Source organism: Pinus tabuliformis, chromosome 8, assembly GCF_031772625.1.
Source record: "Pinus tabuliformis cultivar Carrire ecotype Pingquan chromosome 8, CPIR1, whole genome shotgun sequence".
Lineage (NCBI taxonomy): Eukaryota > Viridiplantae > Streptophyta > Pinopsida > Pinales > Pinaceae > Pinus > Pinus tabuliformis.
The window spans coordinates 2,067,052,687-2,067,070,410 of record NC_142294.1 but is presented as its reverse complement, the minus strand read 5'-3'; the positions used below and the strand labels follow the sequence as shown (position 1 = coordinate 2,067,070,410).

The window sequence follows — 17,724 nt, the reverse complement described above, 5'->3', positions numbered from 1 at the left end:
GTAATATAGGCAAATCCATGCACATGAGTCTGTAATACCTTAATAATTGTCTAAGATCTCATTATCAGATCATCCTGTCAGTGGATGCCATAGAGAACTAATCATCCTAGCCCATAACAGAACTAATCATCCTGTTCCACAGTCGCCATGGAGAACAAATCATCCTGGCCCACAGGAGAACTAATCATCCTGTTCCATAGTTGCCACAGAGAAAAAATCATCCTGGCCCACAGGAGAACTAATCATCCTATTCCACAGTTGCCATGGGAGAACTAATCATCACAGCCCATAGAAGAACTAGCCATCCTGTTCATAGAGCACCACCATGGGAGGGTAAGTCGCTCTGTGGTCGTATGTTACTCCAGTAAGTACCCCAAGCCCCCCAGAGCTCAATGCATGCAACATGCAAGACCCTTATAAGAAGGTATCTCAATGACTTCAATTTGTTCAGGAAAGTCATAGATTTGACCTTTCCCCGGGGCTTTGACAAAATCTCTGCGGCCTGTATATCAGTCTCAATGCGATGGAGCCTCCTCGCTCATGGACTTACCATATCACAGATAAGGTAGTATCTGATGTCTATTTGCTGGAGAAATCATCGAATACGGGATTCCTCAATAATCGAATCCCCCCTCTAGTTGTCACAGAGAATCACAGTGGTATTCATCATGTGTACAAACAACTCACTTAAGAGCTTCTGCAACCATGTAGCTTCACACGAGATCATACTCGTAGCTATGTATTCGATCTCGGCGGTGCTTATAGCAACCGACTTCTGCTTCCTGCTCATCCATGATATCGAAGCAGAATCCAAAGAGAACTAGCACTGAGAAGTGCTCTAGTGATCCTCCACACTGCCTGCCCAGTCAACATTCGAATAATCATGCAGTTTCATATTTCCGGCAATGTATCTCAATCCATGAGAGATTGTGCCCCGAAGATATCTCAGAAGATTCTTGGCACCAATCCAGTGAGGCTCAACCAAATATGAGCTCACCATGCTAACTGCAAAACATATGTCCAGACGGAAGTTCACCAAGAACATGTGTGAATGAGTTTATGAAACTCAGAGGCATTTCCCAAATCTGGTCCGACATCACTACCATATAACTTCTGAAAGTTAAGATCCTCGAGGTGGTCACAGGATTGTAGTTTATCATTCCACATCCGGAATCCAACTCCCTCTTGCTTCTGTAAATGAGAGGGTTTGCACCTGTCATAAATAGGTCATCCTCATAAGGTTCCGGTATGAGAGGTCTATCATCCACAACCTTCGAGTAATGGTTTAGATCGGTTTCACTCCTAGTGGATCTCAGCTTCATCAAACAGTTATCAATCCTCTCATACTACGCCCGGAGTGTTTTGCTTCAAGCCATAGAGGGCTTTCTTCCACCTATATACATGAGATTCTCGATCATGAATCTCAAACTCCTCAGGTTGTTCCAAACATGTGGACCTGCTGCATGAGGGGAATGGTCCCCTTATAAAATTTTCCTTCGGTACATCTCAGATGTGTACCTTCATGCTCTACTTGAATTCGGACATCCCTATCACCCTTTGACTCACATCAGGTAGGGCCCCATAGGTAGACCTCTAATGTTATAGATGCAATATGTCAATTGACATGATCCCCAATGGACCATCCCGCAAATTGATAAAATTGCTAACCTTGAACCCATGAGAAAAAGCATCTTTGAAAATTATATTTTTTAACACGTACCTTTCCAACGATGAATGCCACCCTGAAACCTTTGACTTCCATTTCCGAGATGGACACCAGGTTCTTCTTGCGATCAGGTACATAAAAGAGATTATGTAAATGATCGAGTTACCCTTATTCAATTGAGAGTTAACATTCCCTACACCCTTTCTGGGATAGGTGGCATTGGCTCCAAGTATAATCCCACGATTGTTTCCATCTCTACCAAATTAGAGAGTGCACCCATCTATCCGATGAAGTGCCTTGAAGCACTACAATCTATAAGCCAGATTCCCAAAGAATCTAAAGGGGAGGGCCAATACAAGATAACACTTCTTTATCTTATCAGAAACAACATTTGATTCTTCATACCTGGGGTTCCTTGCTTTCTATGAAGAGTCGACCATTTCCTTGATGACTTGCATTACCTGTCATTCCTTTGTTCATTGAAGATGTCCCTGTGATGATTGTTATCATCATCAAGTGATGTGTCCTTGTCATTCGAACACTACCGCCCTGAGATCCAGTCTTCCAATGAAGTGATCTTTAGGTAGGTCATATTCCGCTGCGCCGTTCTAATCATATTCTCTGCTTCGACTTCACCCTTGGTGAATTTGAAGAGGGATGAGGAATCCACTGATCCTTTTTTCCTTTCCCAACTATCTTTGGTGATTGCTCTTTCACTCTTGCTTGGGCATTGTCTTCACCTCAGCTCTGATACCATGTTAATTTTAGGTATTTTCTATGCTTAGAGAAATTTATTTCAATTTTCACAGTTAGCTCCATATATTTTCCAGATTAGCAATCACATCAGCATTAAATTAAACTGAAGATAGAACATAGACATAAATCGTAGAAGACAAGCCAAGACAAGAGGACACAAGATGTGGCACTAGCTAGGGACAAACCCTAATGTGGGGAAACCCTTGATCAATTCTTCTTATATGTTCTTCAATAGTTCAGCAGAGAGAGAGAGAGAGAGAGAGAGAGATAGTACATTTACAACAGAAGTCAACACTTTGACTTATCTAGATAAGAGCATAGATCATCTCTAAGAAGATGATACATGAGATCAGTTGAAGACATGCTGCTTCAACTAATTCTCCAAGGTGACTCCTTCACCTATTGTTGTGCTGCATTTCGTCATCATGTTGCACCTCACTGCGCTGCACCATGCTGCACCCATCATCACTATGCTGCATCTCATCACGCTTCATTAATCATGACTGTACCCATCATTGTACTGCATTATGTGCCATTGCTGCACCATGTTGCCATCTTGACCTATGTGTTGGCTGCACTTTGCTTACTTGTTGTCCCTTGCTTGCTTGTTGTCCCTAGCATGCTTTTTTTCCTTAGCATGTTTGTTGTTGCATGCTAGTTGTCCCTTGCATGCTAGCTGTAACATTGCATGCTTGGTGTATTTGTTGCTAAGTACCATACAACTGTCCCAATGTTATTTAGTTGTCCCTTGCATGTTGCTCTCCTTCGGAGACAAATGCTCTGACTGTTTCAACAGTTCCCGATAGTTCTGGCAGTTCCGGCTGTTCTCGGCAGTTCCGACAGTTCCGATTGTTCTTGGTAGTTTCGATAGTCCCGACAGTTTCGGATTTTCCGGCAGTTCCGACTTTTCTAATAGTTCCAACATTTCTGGCTTTTCCAACTTTTCTGGCAGATCCGGCTTTTCCGGCATTTCCAGCTTTTTCGACAGTTCCGTCTTTTTTGACAGTTCCGACTTCTCTAGCAGTTCCGACTTTTTTAACATTTTCGGATTTTCCAGCAGTTCCGGCTTTTCCAGTAGTTCCGACAGTTTTGGCTTTTCTGGTAGTTCCGGCTTTTCCGGCAGTTCTGACTTTTCTGGTTGTTCCAGATTTTTTAGCTGTTCTGGCTTTTCCGGCAGTTCCAGCTTTTCCAGCGGTTCTGGCTTTTTCGGCAGTTCCAACAATTCCGGCTTTCTGGTTTTTCCGGTTTTTCCGACAGTTTCGGCTTTTCTAGCAGTTCCAGCTTTTCCGGCATTTCCAGCTTTTCCGGTAGTTCCGTCTTTCTGCCCTCTGGATTGGGGAAATGTTATTCCTTAGGATCTCTCCTCCTACTAAAACCCAAAGACAGGTAGAGAGAGGAAGATATCCCAAGTGTGTTGAAATGACTTGAAGGCCACCTCTATTTATACTAAAACGTTGAGCACATGTGGGGTTTATTTGGTTGCTGGCCGACCTTGACGAATTGTCTTATAACACAAATAAATTCATAACTCCATGAATACTTATCAGAATCGGATGATCTTTAGATCAATCCTACACCTCTCGATGAGAGGGATCCAAGAAAAGTATTAGCTGCCATAAATAAGATGACCCACATGGAGTTTGGCTCTAGTTTCCAATTTCAACAACCTTTCAAGATTTCCTTCATCTCTTTTGCATTTTATTCCTTGGATTCTCCATCCATCATGCTATCAACAATCACCGATTTCCAGACTTCAATGCCTTGAGTCTTTAAGAAATTCCTCATTCTTGCTTCCCATATATCAAAGTTTCCATTGAATAATGGAGCCTTCACAAATTGATTGACTTCAATTTCAGTGGTTGAGGGAAACACATCTTTTGGAGGATTGCAAAATTTCTTCCCTGGCTTTTCCATTTGTGTTCAAATGATCAACCTTCAAGCTGTTAGGCTTTGAGTGAAGGTACTAGCTCTAATACCAATTAATGGAAACACTGAAGAGGGGTGAATTAGTATTCCTTTTCAATTGTTATTTTTACCAGTTAGATCACTTAAATTTATAGCACAAAATGAACAATAGGAATAAATGTTTTTTATTAATATAATCTTTGTAATGAATCAAGTACAATGTATATAGGGCTCCAACCCTTGATGAATACATCGATCTTCAATCTCCCAGGTTCCAAGTTTTTGCTAAGCACCAACTTGGACTTTTGTGAGGCTCCAACCTCCAGGGCACCAACCCTATCTTCTCAAGGCACCGACCTTGCGTTTAGAGGCTCCAACCCCTAGGGCATGAACCCTTCTCTGGTATAGGCTCCGACCTGGTTTCTTGAGGACACCGATCCTTTAGGGCTCCAACCCTATCTTCTCCAAGGCACCAACCTTATATTTCCCAAGCACTAACTTGGACTTTCCAAGGCACCAACCTTGTCAATTCTGAGGCACCAACCCCAAGGGCTCCAACCCTATAGTTTTACTTTGTCAAGGTATATTTGGTTGTACTTCACGACTCCCTAAGTCTTCTTCACCGAGCCTTGTCAATCTTCAGCTTCACTGCTACACCAATGACCTGTCTTCATATGAAGGAGTCTTCACAACTTTTCAAATTGTCCAAACAAAGTTTGAAAAATTACCTCATGATGATTTCAAATAGGCATCATGATCTCCAATAATGTCTCCAAGATTTGTTGAAGCTTTTCAACAAGATATTTGCACTAAGCCTCAATGTTTGCATAAAAACAATTCTTTGTTTCAAGCCTCTGTTCTTACTATCGCGGTAACTACTTCAGGAGCGATTGCTTCATAGGAGTGACTGTTGTGGCTTCATATTGTGTGTTCAAAAAATAATCTTGTTCACACTCAGATAATTTGGAAGAGTAGATCCAAGAGCTTTTAATTCAGATCTGAATGTTGAATCTCATGGGTCCGAAGGATATATTACAGGTTCTGTAATATGTATTGTTAAATACAATACTAAGATTCTTCCACAGCCAGGTAGTACATATCTTCTTAGATAACCAAAACGTCCTTTTGAACTGTCATCTGAATTACTGTTAAACACAGGTCCAAGCTGTATGAATGACTCTATGCACAATTAGTCTCCACTTTCTTCGTTCTTCAACTCTTTAATGCTCTTGTGTATTTCTCCTCCGATTGATGCCCGATTCACGTACTTGAAGTGAAGCATTTTAACTTGTATATATACGAGTCTCACCAATAACCAAAAGACACGTTCAATGGGAGGAGAGGCCAACTTATGCATGAGGTGGCACATTAATCGGAGGGCCATTTGCTAATATTGAACCAATTATAACATAGCCTTGTTATTTACGGAAATCACATCATAAGAGAGGCTATACCCATATTGGAGGTCCCACATGCCACGTCATTCCTTTAATCCCGCAATCACAACTTTCATGAAAATCAGAGGTTTTACAAGTGTGCACATGCTCTGTCTTCCGATATTAATTTCTGATTCCCCTACTTCCAAAGAAGAGGATGCATTATTCAATAACCTGTTTTTGATAAATCAGTTGGGTCCACAAATCTATCGCAATCGACGGTCTGTTGGGTCCACAACTTTATCGCAATCGACGGTCCGTTGGGTCAACAACTCTATCGCAATTGGCGGTTTTACATCCCTTTGAAACTTGCAATTACTGCGGATGCGATATTACATTGAGTTATGTTATAATGGTGCAGCGGGTATGTAATACATATCGCAATCGAAGGTTTTTTCGTGACATCCCTTTAAGACTTGCAATACATAACATCTGATACGACAGACACGATATTACAATAAGCCTGTTTCGATAGTCTTATCGGGTCTGTATATTATATCACACATCGGAGGTTTTGGGTGGTGATACATTATAAAAATGCCAATCTTGTATCACTTCTTGGCTTGGCTTTCTTGTGGCTTTCCGACGGCTACTCTTTGATGGCTTTCAATAGCTCTTTTTTGATGGCTCCTGTTCTTGACTTCCAATAGCTTCCCTGATGGCTTTCCTTCTTGGGTCTACTGCTTCTATTATGTCTGTATATATATATTCAATCCACCTGGGTCCTCCATCTCATCATATCATCATATATCAAACTTTCATCACTATGAGCTATAGAAATTTTGAATAATATGACACATATTCAATGGAGATTATCCCGATCATGTACTATTGCGGAATACATACACAATACATAAGCTCCTCTACGTTGATCATCAATTTACAGAAGCAGAAATATTCACAGGCGTACATAGAAGCATCAATCACACATATCAACACAGTATTTTCCCGGGGAAAGCATCTCGCTAAAAACCCCAACTATCTTTATATTATAGTGATTGAATCATGTAACAATACACAGTACAATACTCATCCCAAGTACTCAGTACTATCTCCTCATGCTACACACAATACAACTCAGATCTGATCTCCAAATCTCCCATGTTGTTTGCCTGTCTCCACAGCTCAATACCTGCTCAAGAATTGATGAGAATGGTTTACCAAACTCGTATTTGATCTGCAAATAATCACTCACACTGTGTTGGACGTGAGCACAGGCTACAATTCTTGGTATTGGCCAATTCATTGGCATACTCAATCCCTCTGATTGTGCAAACCATCATGCACAACTATAGTCACAACTGGTAGCAATCTGATCCTCTAACACCTGTCCCTGCTGAACTGAACATGCACTGACATGCAACTGAGTTAACTGATGTATTCTATAGTTGCATTATGAGTTAATAACTTGTGAATTTATTAATAACTAATTCACCCAACTCATCTCTAGTCTATTGATCAGTTAGACTAAATACAACCAGTTTAACAAAGCTAAACTGAACACAACTCCATCAACTGCACCTCCAGCCCACTAAACTCAACTCACTTGAGTTCTAACTGAAGTCCTGCATGAAAATATTAGTTATCCCATAGGTAACCACGTATTTCCCTCTGGGATCTGCATGTACCAAATCCGTAGCTCATCCTGAAGTGCTCCAAGAGAATCAAGTTTATAGTCCAAATATTATTATGAGACAATAATATTTGACTTTTCTATTTTTGACAGCTAGTCTAAAAATAGACTTTGATCACTCACACTGTTGTCACCCACATTGTGATCATCCACACTGTGATCACCCACACTGTGATCATCCACACTGTGATCACCCACACTGTGATCATCCACACTGGGATCAAAAATAGAACTTGCGCCATAATTTGCCTGCGGGCCCACTTAGTGAAGGCGACTCCTTTCCACTAAGCTCCATCATCTTGTTGCATTCTCAACAAGCATTTCTTGTTGCACACTTTTCAACATGAGCATTATGATCAATGGGCATCAATGAGCAACATCATGTATCAAAGAATTTGCCATCACAAACATTACCATAACAAACACTACCATATTGAGATCAATGACAACCTTGATTAACAAAGGTAATATGATCAAGATAAATAAAATAAATAAGAAAGAAAGATTAAAAGAAATATATAGACATTGATAAATTAGAATAACTAATAAGGATAATGAAAAGATGAGGGAAAGGGGAAGAGATGGATAGGGGGAAAAGAAATTTAATGAGAAATTTGATTTCAAGATTGGCTCAATAAATCCATCTTCTCTATTGAAATTATGGGGTGTTTCTCTAGAGCTTCCTTGATGATAAAGTGTTGTAAAATGGAACAAGGGATAAGATTTTGGATTGATCAAAGGTGTTTTGAATTAAAGGAGTGTTTTTAAAATAACTCATTTCAAAATCAAAATATTTTATAAATATCTTATTTTATTTTTATCTTATAACATTTTTTAAAATTAAATCTATAAGCAAAAAGGTACAACACAGATAAAAATAAGAGAAATTAAAAAATAAAATAGAATAAAAAATTAATAGTTATAATTATAATTATGGATAAAACATTTTGATTTGGTCAAATTACATAAAAATCAAAATAAAATAAAAAACATAAAATTAATAATTATGACCAACCTAAATCCATCTTAACTCATCTACCAAGGGCTTTGAGGGATTAAATGGTGCAAACCTCTTTTAGAGTGAAGAGATTTGATCCCTCTAGCTACTTGGTAGATCCAAAGTTAAGATAGATCTAGGATGACTACTTAAAATGAAAGATATATGTAATTCTTCCATGAACAACTTGGAGTTGACACAATGTGTGTGTATTGTAATTTTGTTTTTATTAAATAACATAGATCCATCTTAACCTCAAATCTATTAAGAGTTGAAAGAGATCAAATCTCTTGAAGTGCAAACCTCTTTTAAAGTGCAAACTTGAAAGAAAAGTTTACACCTCCACAAATGTGATCCCTCTTAGTGCTTGAAAGAAAAAGTTTACACTTCCACAAATTTGATCCTTCTCACAAATTAAGAACTAACTCACATCAACTTTGATGTGAAACAAGAGGGTGGAAGAGACCTAAAGAAGCTTGAGAAGAACGGGTGTGTACTTTTTGCACTTGCGGGGAGTGGAAGAGACCTAAAGAAGCTTGAGAAGAACGTGTGTGTGCTTTTTGCACGTCTAGGGCAGTGGAATTGGAAAAACATTTCATTCGATATTATGTTAGCATCAATTCCTTGGCATTGTCTTTTTAGTGAGGGCACTGTTAGAAGGTTGGGTCAACTAATCATCAATTTGACAAAAAGTAGGGAGGTTGGTAGTCCCATAGACTATTTTTAGTCTCTTAGACGTTAAAATATCATTTATTCTCAATGCTCAATAGATCAAAGACTCAAATAAACCAATACTCGGTAATAAAAATAAAATTACAATATAATAAATTAAATAAAATTGATTTATTATTATTATTAAATTAATTATTCTTAGGATCATTAGTTGATTGAACATTTTATTTTATAGCCACTATAGCATTTGTTTAACATTGTTTAATTATTTTAGGTTTAGAATTTCTGAATAAAATCCAACCCAACAATTTTTGTTCATCGTGTTTCTATGTTTTATGTTGTTTAAAATTAATTTTAAATATATAAATAAATTAAGTAACTAAACAAGCCTTGAAACACTTAGATGGTGCAAAGTTCATATATCATACTTTTAGTTGTAACACATCTTTGTCCAATTTCAAATTTATTGGTGGAGAAATATGTTTGAAAAAAAAAAACAACCTTCCCAAGCTTAGAAAAATTAGAGTGCAGCCATCTTTCCCACAGAACAGAACAGTAAGCGCCAATAATAATGAAAAATTATAATGCGGCGGGTGCTATGACAATTTCTTACGAGTGTCAATCCTAGTGCATGACTGCACAAGCTTTCTCGGTGATGCATCATTTGACCTGTTCGCAGAATACTGGTTACCTGAGCTCCAACCCGAGGTTACTGGCGCCAGCGCTGACCACAAACGTAAAGCACACGTGGTTTATCCAATAAAGCAAGGATAATTGCATGCAATTTTTGAGCAAATCATTCACAATCTGTATACTCATGAGAAATGCCATGAACTTCAAACAATTTAACACCGACTACCGGTAAAGTCTTATGCTTTGCCAAACTTGTACGTATACTTGTGCAGATTCCTAGAAATTTGCAATGGGGATTTGTTCATATCAGCATTATCAGGCCAATAATAACTGATAATAATGGTCGGAGGAGCACTTCAAGAAGCAGTGCGGGCTGTACCGACAATGAAGAAGCAGCTCTTATCCGATGCCATGAAGAGAACCGGCGAATGGTATTTGATTAAATCACAGATTTTATTATTTTAGTTATTTTGTACTTAATTTGATGATGTTCGTTTTAATGGGCGTGGAGATTTGGTGTGAAGTTTGATTTGGAGTCAAACCAGAATTATAACTGCGAAATTTCATTCTCAAATGGAGCTTTTACATTATGCTCACATCGAAATGTCAGTCCGTAATCCTTGATTTTAACACAATAATTGTTATCCGGTCATGTCCGCATGAAGGTTTGGGCCTGGCATTTTACATTTATGTCCACAATTGTTGTTATCGTATATGAAACTTTCAGCAGAATTTTCCCTTTTTTTTTTTCACAATTGTTGTTAGAGATTACACCCAAATGGCAATTCCAGCATTAGTCCTCTATTTCTCTGCACAATTATCATTTTATTTCAACTAAAAATGATGCTACAACTAGTAATAAAAATGAGCATTTTACAGAGATATAATCAGCCACCCCCCGGATTCAGGGAGTATTGCAAACTCTGCAGAAAGGAGAAAACAGAGGACGGCCACATGCTTCAAATCCTAAACCACCAGTCTACAGTGTCAGCCAAACAAAACAAAATTGACCCTATAATAAACCATATATTAGCAATTAAATATCCAGGATTGGGACCGAAGCCCAATGTGCACCATCTGTCTACAATCGCGATTATGAGGTAATTTACATATGACACTTTCAGTCCAAAAGAGTCGTTTTCTTTGTGTTTAAGAAATTTTGCCCATATAAAAATTTCAGCCTAAAATCCCTCATTTTTATCCACAGTTATTGTATTGGAGGTTGCATTCCACACCTTTAGATTGAACCGGTAGGGATGCCCATCATAAACGGGGCATGTAGCGCAGCGGTAGTCTGATAGAGCAGCCTGTTGGCCACAGGCAGGTTTGGGTTCAATTCCTAGTCTGTCTAATTTATCATGGTATCAAATCCTTGGCAGGGCCTGAGGCCAAAGCCAAGATGTGGATACCTGTCATGAAGGTAGAGTAGCCTATGGGCCTGGGGCAGGTCCTCGGTTGAATCCCATTTTCACCTATTCTTGACATGGTACCGGAGGCTGGTTGGTTGGTGGTGGCTATGAAGCCTGAGCTCAGGTCTCGATGCCCTCATGCAAGGTAGGGAAGACTGTAGGCCAGGGGGAGGTCATGAGTTCAATTCTTAGCCTGCTTGATTTTGAACATATTATTGAATATTATCAGGTCATGCCCACAGGAAAATTTTAACCTGTAAGACTGAAAGCATGCATTACTAACCTGTAAGCAAAACTAATTAAAGGCTGCTAGCTTGGGTTTTTCCTTTGTTGTGATTAACAGAGTTCAATGAAGATTGACTTGCTTCTTCCATATAAAACGTCTCTTATACATGCAATACTTGAGTACTTTTTGAAACAACTATTTGGAATAATCAGATCCATTTATTTTGATTTACTGGGGCCTAGTTTTAACAGCAGTACTATAAACTGTACAGCCTCGATTTAATGTACATGACTAAGAGAGGAAATAACTTCACAATCTGTCGATGAGCAATTACAGCTTGAAGATAGCACCTGAAAATACTAGTTGGAACCTTCCTTCCAAAATACCATTCTTTTCTTCTGTAGTATGGCCAGATCCCTTCGATTTAAGCTATATCTAATATAAATTCTGCCTGAAGCAGTAATAGCTTTAAGGCAGGGTTGTTAGAAGAGCAGATACTATTCACAAATAGATGAGAGTTTGTGTGCTAGTATAGATTCAATTTTGATTCCTAAACGTGGGACTTATAGCCCACACATCTCACAACATGGATCTTCTATGGAAATGAAAGTTCGTCATTATTCTTGGAATTATGCAAAGACCTTTGTCTTCAGATTTGATTTCAATGCTTCTGTTCTGCGTTCTTTTTACTAGAATGAAAGGTCTGTTTTCATCTTCGGGTTTCGACGCTTGGTTTGTATGGATGACCGAGAATATAAGATTGCTACGTGGGGATGGCAATCCTGCTGCTCAAATGTGCATACACAGCAGTCACTCAACATTATACCTTCTCTTTTATATTCATTCTAGCAAACTAATAGCGCAATATGGTTTTTTTCTTGTCAAGGCTTCTCAACTAAGAAATCACAATAAGATGAGTATATGGAACTGTCATCATCATAAGTGGCTGTAGATGTTATTGCCACTAAGGAACAACACCAGCGAATTAACATAGCATTCATGCTCCCTCACTTGAATGGAAGGCACATTCAACTGATTATATATCTGAAATACATAGTTGAGCTTGTTGGTACAGGTGTGTCATACACTTTGCAGTGCTGTAGTTGAGTAAGGAATAAATGCAGAGCTGTAGCAGAGAATAAATGTAGAGCAGTGGTAGAGAATAAATGCAGAGCAGTAGCAGGGAATAATTGTTGAGCCGTGGCAAGGAAAAACTTGGTAGTGGTTTTCAATATGTAGAAATGGAAAAAGAATAAATGGTTTATGGTTTTATTATGCGTATTTATTCAGTGCTAGCAATGGAGGAAAACAGTTTGTGTGAGTTTGATCTTATTGTTATGCTGCCAAAATTTCTCCAAAATTATGCTACTGCTAAACACTCTTGTTGAGAGCACAAAGATTCTGCATTGTAACCATTTAGTTGCTAAATAATACATTGAGTGTTCTTTATACTCTGGGGTGTTTCTCCTGTAAGAGTTTTCCCAGGAAATCGTGTTGTTAAAACTTAATGGTTTGTTGTTTTTATTTGCAACTATTCTGTTTTAAAACTTTTTTTGTACAGTCTTCTCTCATGGATTAGTGAAGAAAGTGTAGTTTGCACCTTTGCTTCTTTTTCATTTGGTATGAAAGCTTGATCATCTCAAATACAAGGTGTTAGGGACAATATTTTTTGATCTAATCTTTGTTTCAGTGGGAGCTTGTGTAGAAGGAAATCCTGTTGCAGGGAAATGGTAAGCACATCTAGATTAGAAATGGAAATGTTTAATGGCACTGGATTTGAATTGTGGAAGCTCAAGATGGAGTATTTTCTTGTAGATTGATATCTATGGGTTACAGGATTTGGAACCAGACCCACTAGTATGAAAGATGAGAAGTGGGTGGTGTCAGAGAGAAAAGCAAGAAGCCTTCTCAAGCTTTGTTTGGCCAATTCGGTGTTATGGAATGTTTTTGAAGAAAAAATTGCAGTAGCTGTTTGGAAGAAGTTAGGAGATTTGTATTAGGCTAAATCTTTGGTTAATAAACTTTGTATATGGAAAAAGTTGTTTGCCTTGACAACGGGTGATGGTGATTCTGTAGCCAGGGACCTGAACGCATTTAGTAGTATTGTGACCTAGTTGATTTTAGTTGGAGTGAAGATGGATGTGGAGAATCATTGTATGACCCTTTTGTGTTCTTTGCTAGATTCATCAAATGACATGTTAATTGAAGTTAGAGATGGAAGGGTTCTGCTAAATTTAGAAGTATGCTAAATTTGGCAGGGGGACACACAAGTGAAGCTAAGGCACAATTAGGCTTTCTCTTAATTTTGACTTGGGAAAATTCTAATTTTCCTATAGTCAAAAATATTAAATCGATCTTAGCAGTTTGACTTGAGTTAACGACTTGAGCTAATGGGCCAGTTTGATTTATAAAAAGGGAAGGGCGCAGACTTGGCTAATCTTATCATTATGCACTAGAGACTTGTGTGTTCAGTTCAACGAAGAAGGGTTTCCAGATCAGCATGCTAGGGCTGAAAGAGAGGCTAAATAGCCTCAGCAAATTCTTCAGCCAACATACATCTTTTCAGGGCCGAGTTAGCCTATAATAGCTGTGTAGATCAGCTTGTAACAACTGCGTAGGCATGGAGGCCGAGTTGGATAAGAGTGTGCAGATCAGTGTGTTGAGGGACAACAAATTGAAGGGGAATTTTTCCCAGTATTTGTAATCCGTTTTCTGAGATTTTTGCTAAAGAGAATAATAATAGAACACATACGTTGGCAAGTTTTCCCTAGTTGGAGTTTCTTGGGTAAATGATGGCGTATTTTTTATTGTGTGCTTGTGTCTTCATGATTTTATTTTCTGCTGCTATTATTTGTTAGAATACTCAACATATTTAGTAAAAGAGTTTGGAGTTCAGTTTTTGGTTTCCTCATCTCAGAATTTTTATTAAATTAGCAGTTGGGTATTAGAAAGCTAACATGACCTAGTAATTGCCATTGGAAGCAATGTAAATATATTGGTGCTTAATGTTGACACCTAATCATCAGGATTGGGTGAATAAGTGTAACTGATGTAAATAAATAATAAGAAATATGAATAGTCACGGGGAGATGAAGTGAACAGTCTCTCCCTCATGTATATAATAAAGACCAACCTGAATGAATATGAACGAATTGATTTTGAGGAGTTACTGCCTGGTCTGACATGGTATCAGAGCCAGCTCCCAAAATTAGCTTTTGTGTAACTCCTGGTGTCAGTTTCCTGCCTATTTTGCAGAACTCACACCTCTACCATGCTCCTGAGGCCTGCACCCACATTCCTGAATCACTGTCATATGCGTTTTTATGATAGTTCCGTTTTGTTGTAGTGATTTTCTCTCTGGTCTTACCATCGCCTGGAGGAGCCTCTGTCATACTCCTAAATCCTATACTGTCATATGTGTTTCTGGCCCATATTCCACACATATCGTACTACCTTCGGTCCCCATTGTTTGTGCCTCCGGCTTCCAGTGAAGTAAAGAGCCGATACCTCCCCTTCGCTATGCCTCCACCCACGGCTCTGTTGTCGCGGCTCACATGCGTGCATTTATTTGTGTGAGAATGGAATCCTCGCGATTAGCGCCGCATGTAGCGATAAATAAATAATCCTTATGATCAACACTATCAGGTTTCTGTCCGGTTTTGCTGAAGATGTATCAACGCTATCAGGTTTCTGTCCGGTTTCGCTGAAGATGTATCAACTCTATCAGGTTTCCGTTTGGTTTTGTTGAAGATGTATCGACTGTCACTGAAGCTGTCTTTCATCGACATTTCAAAACGGAAGGGGTCAGTGCTGGTGGCGCCCAAGAAAAGATTCTGTACGTGGATTCCCAAGGCTGATCCGTTTTTCTAAATTCCTCACAGGCCAGAGGAACAGTCTAATCGAGGTGACTGATTTGTTGGTTCTTTTACTGGTCAAAATTCTTTAATGCTTTAACACAGTGTGATGCTTCTCGGCCTTTAATTGAAGATTGAATTCCAGTCCGATGTGTGGGAACACCGTGAGAGTGCATTGAACTGTGTGTTAAACTTTGGCGCTGTGTGGGAACTCTGTGATAGTGCATTGAACTGTGTGTTAAACTTTGGCGCTGTGTGGGAACACCGTGAGAGTGCATTGAATGTTATATGAAGCGAGGATATCATGGCATATCAATATGAAGATAAATGGTGTGTTTGATTGGTATGTTCACTTGTTGTTGTGCGTTGAAAAAATGTTTTGAAGGTCGATAGTTACACTATTCATGCATTGGTGTAATGTCGTGTAATGGCTATGTGTTAAGGCCATCGTGAGACCATGTGCACAATAGTACTATGTTTCAATATAGTTTGAATACTCTAAGTTTTTCATTATAGTACTATGTTTCAATATAGTACTGTCATACCAATGCCCCTTTGAATTGTAATTTTTTTAAAATTACCACCAGAAGTACAATTTTTTTTACAGTATACTGCCAAAAGTATTTTTATAGCACTAGAGTTTACAATGCATTCAATCATATCTATTGTGGGAATAGTACTCACTGGCAAGGAGAACTATCCTGAGTGGTCCCGGATGATAAAACACACCCTCATTTTCAATGAGTTGTGGAAAGGAGTGTGTGTTGGAGACGGAGACAAGAGCCAGAACAACCTACCTTAGACAAAGAGTTCGCCATTTGGAAAATAAGAACAGCAAAGCCTATGCATTAATTGCAACATCTGTAAGTGAAGAGGCGAGTCACCATATTTCGCCATTTTCAACTGCTTTCGAAGCCTTACAAAAGCTGAAAGAACTCTATGACTCACATTCTGCACTTGAAGTTGCTCAACTCATGATTAAACTCCACTCTTGAATTACAAAATAATGATCCTCTTGCTCTTATATCCGAAGTAAAATCTATAATGCATGATATCAAAGCCACTAAGGTTGAATTGGATATTCCTCTTATCGCTTTTCTCAAGGCACTTTATCCTACTTACTCCAATTATCTTGAGTCATTGCAAGCAAATGGAAATCTCAAAGATATTACCTTTGACTCTCTTGTGAAAAAATTTGCTGAAAGAGAGAAAGCTTTTGGAAAGAAGACAGCCCCTAAATCTTCTAAAGAGGCTGTGTGCCTTGCTCATAAAGAAAAGAATCTTGCCCAAGATTCTTCCAGAGGAAGAGGTGGTCGAAGAGGAAGAGGAAGATATTTCAGAGGCAGGGGGGCAGACACTCTCAAGGAGAAAAGTCAGATTTGCACTGCATACGCTGCAAAAGAAATGGATCACATGATGCCTCTACATGCAGGTTACCTTGGGACAAAATTGAGTAGCAAAGAAACCAACAGAAAGGTAAAACTAATGACACAGACAAAGGTAAAGCACCTGAATCCGCTCATTATGTTGTGGCACAATGTAATATTGGAGTAAATGAAGACTTATTTAATGCTTCACTTGCTTCTTGGAAAAATGATTGGTTGCTTGATTCAGGAGCAACTTGCCACATGACTCATAGAAAATATTTTTTTGAAGAATTTATTGACAATGTTGATGGAGCAATATACTTTGCAGACCAATCAAAACTCAAGCCATTAGGGCTTGGCACAATCAGGCTCAAATTGCCTGGTCTTCCAGACTTTCTTCTGCATCATGTTCTATATCTCCCACAGCTGAAGAGAAACTTGTTGTCCTTGGTCCACATCCGCCAACAAGGTCACTCCATTCATATGTTTGATGGCAAGCTTGTGAGAAAATCATCTGACCACTCACTTGTCATGAGGGGGATAGAAGAAGAAAGGCTTCTCAAGCTGCGAGGTACCTCTGCTCGTGCACAACATTTCTCATACAACTCTCATTATGAAGAAGGTACCCTTCCATCAAGTTTGTTATGGCATGCTAGATTTGGACATTTGAACTATGACAACCTTTGCTTGTTGAAGAAAAATGGTGTTGCTGGTTTGCCTACAATTCCTAGGAAACTTAAGCAATGTGATGCTTGTATTCTAGGAAAGCATAGCAAACAGTCTTTTCATGATTCACATTCAAGAGCACATAGAAAACTTGAACTCATTCATTCCGATTTATGTGGTCCAATGCCTGTTCCTTCTGCAAATGGAAATAAATATATGATGACATTTATTGATGACTACATTAGAATGTGTTGGGTTTATTTATTGAAGAACAAATCTGATGCTTTTCAAACATTCAAGAACTTTCATACATGGATTGAAAATGATGCACAATCTCATATTGGCTCTATTCACACTGATAATGGAAAAGAATATACTTCAAATGAATTTGAAAACAATCTTCGCCAACATGGGATCAAATATCAAACAACCGTGCCTTATAATCCCCAACAGAACGGTGTAGCTGAAAGAATGAATAGGACAATCTTAAATATGGTGCACTCC

At 38.7% G+C, this 17,724-nt stretch overlaps 1 protein-coding gene across 1 annotated transcript; it reads left to right on the top strand.

The window, feature by feature from the left end:
* The first annotated feature begins 9,632 nt into the window (after window positions 1-9,632).
* Window positions 9,633-10,819, top strand: LOC149244765 (uncharacterized). The gene is made up of 3 exons (XM_089368069.1): window positions 9,633-9,801; window positions 9,971-10,129; window positions 10,578-10,819. The coding sequence occupies exons 1-3, from the start codon at window positions 9,697-9,699 to the stop codon at window positions 10,800-10,802; spliced, it is 489 nt and encodes a 162-aa protein (XP_089224195.1). The 5' UTR covers window positions 9,633-9,696; the 3' UTR covers window positions 10,803-10,819.
* Window positions 10,820-17,724: the final 6,905 nt, after the last annotated feature.

What these genes read in the sequence shown, in the direction of transcription:
- LOC149244765 (XM_089368069.1), top strand. Translation starts at nt 9,697, where the DNA reads ATGACTGCACAAGCTTTCTCGGTGATGCATCATTTGACCTGTTCGCAG. An exon ending in CGCCAGCGCTGACCACAAAC is followed by an intron (nt 9,802 to 9,970) that starts GTAAAGCACACG and finishes ATACTTGTGCAG; the next exon opens with ATTCCTAGAAATTTGCAATG. An exon ending in ATGAAGAGAACCGGCGAATG is followed by an intron (nt 10,130 to 10,577) that starts GTATTTGATTAA and finishes AGCATTTTACAG; the next exon opens with AGATATAATCAGCCACCCCC.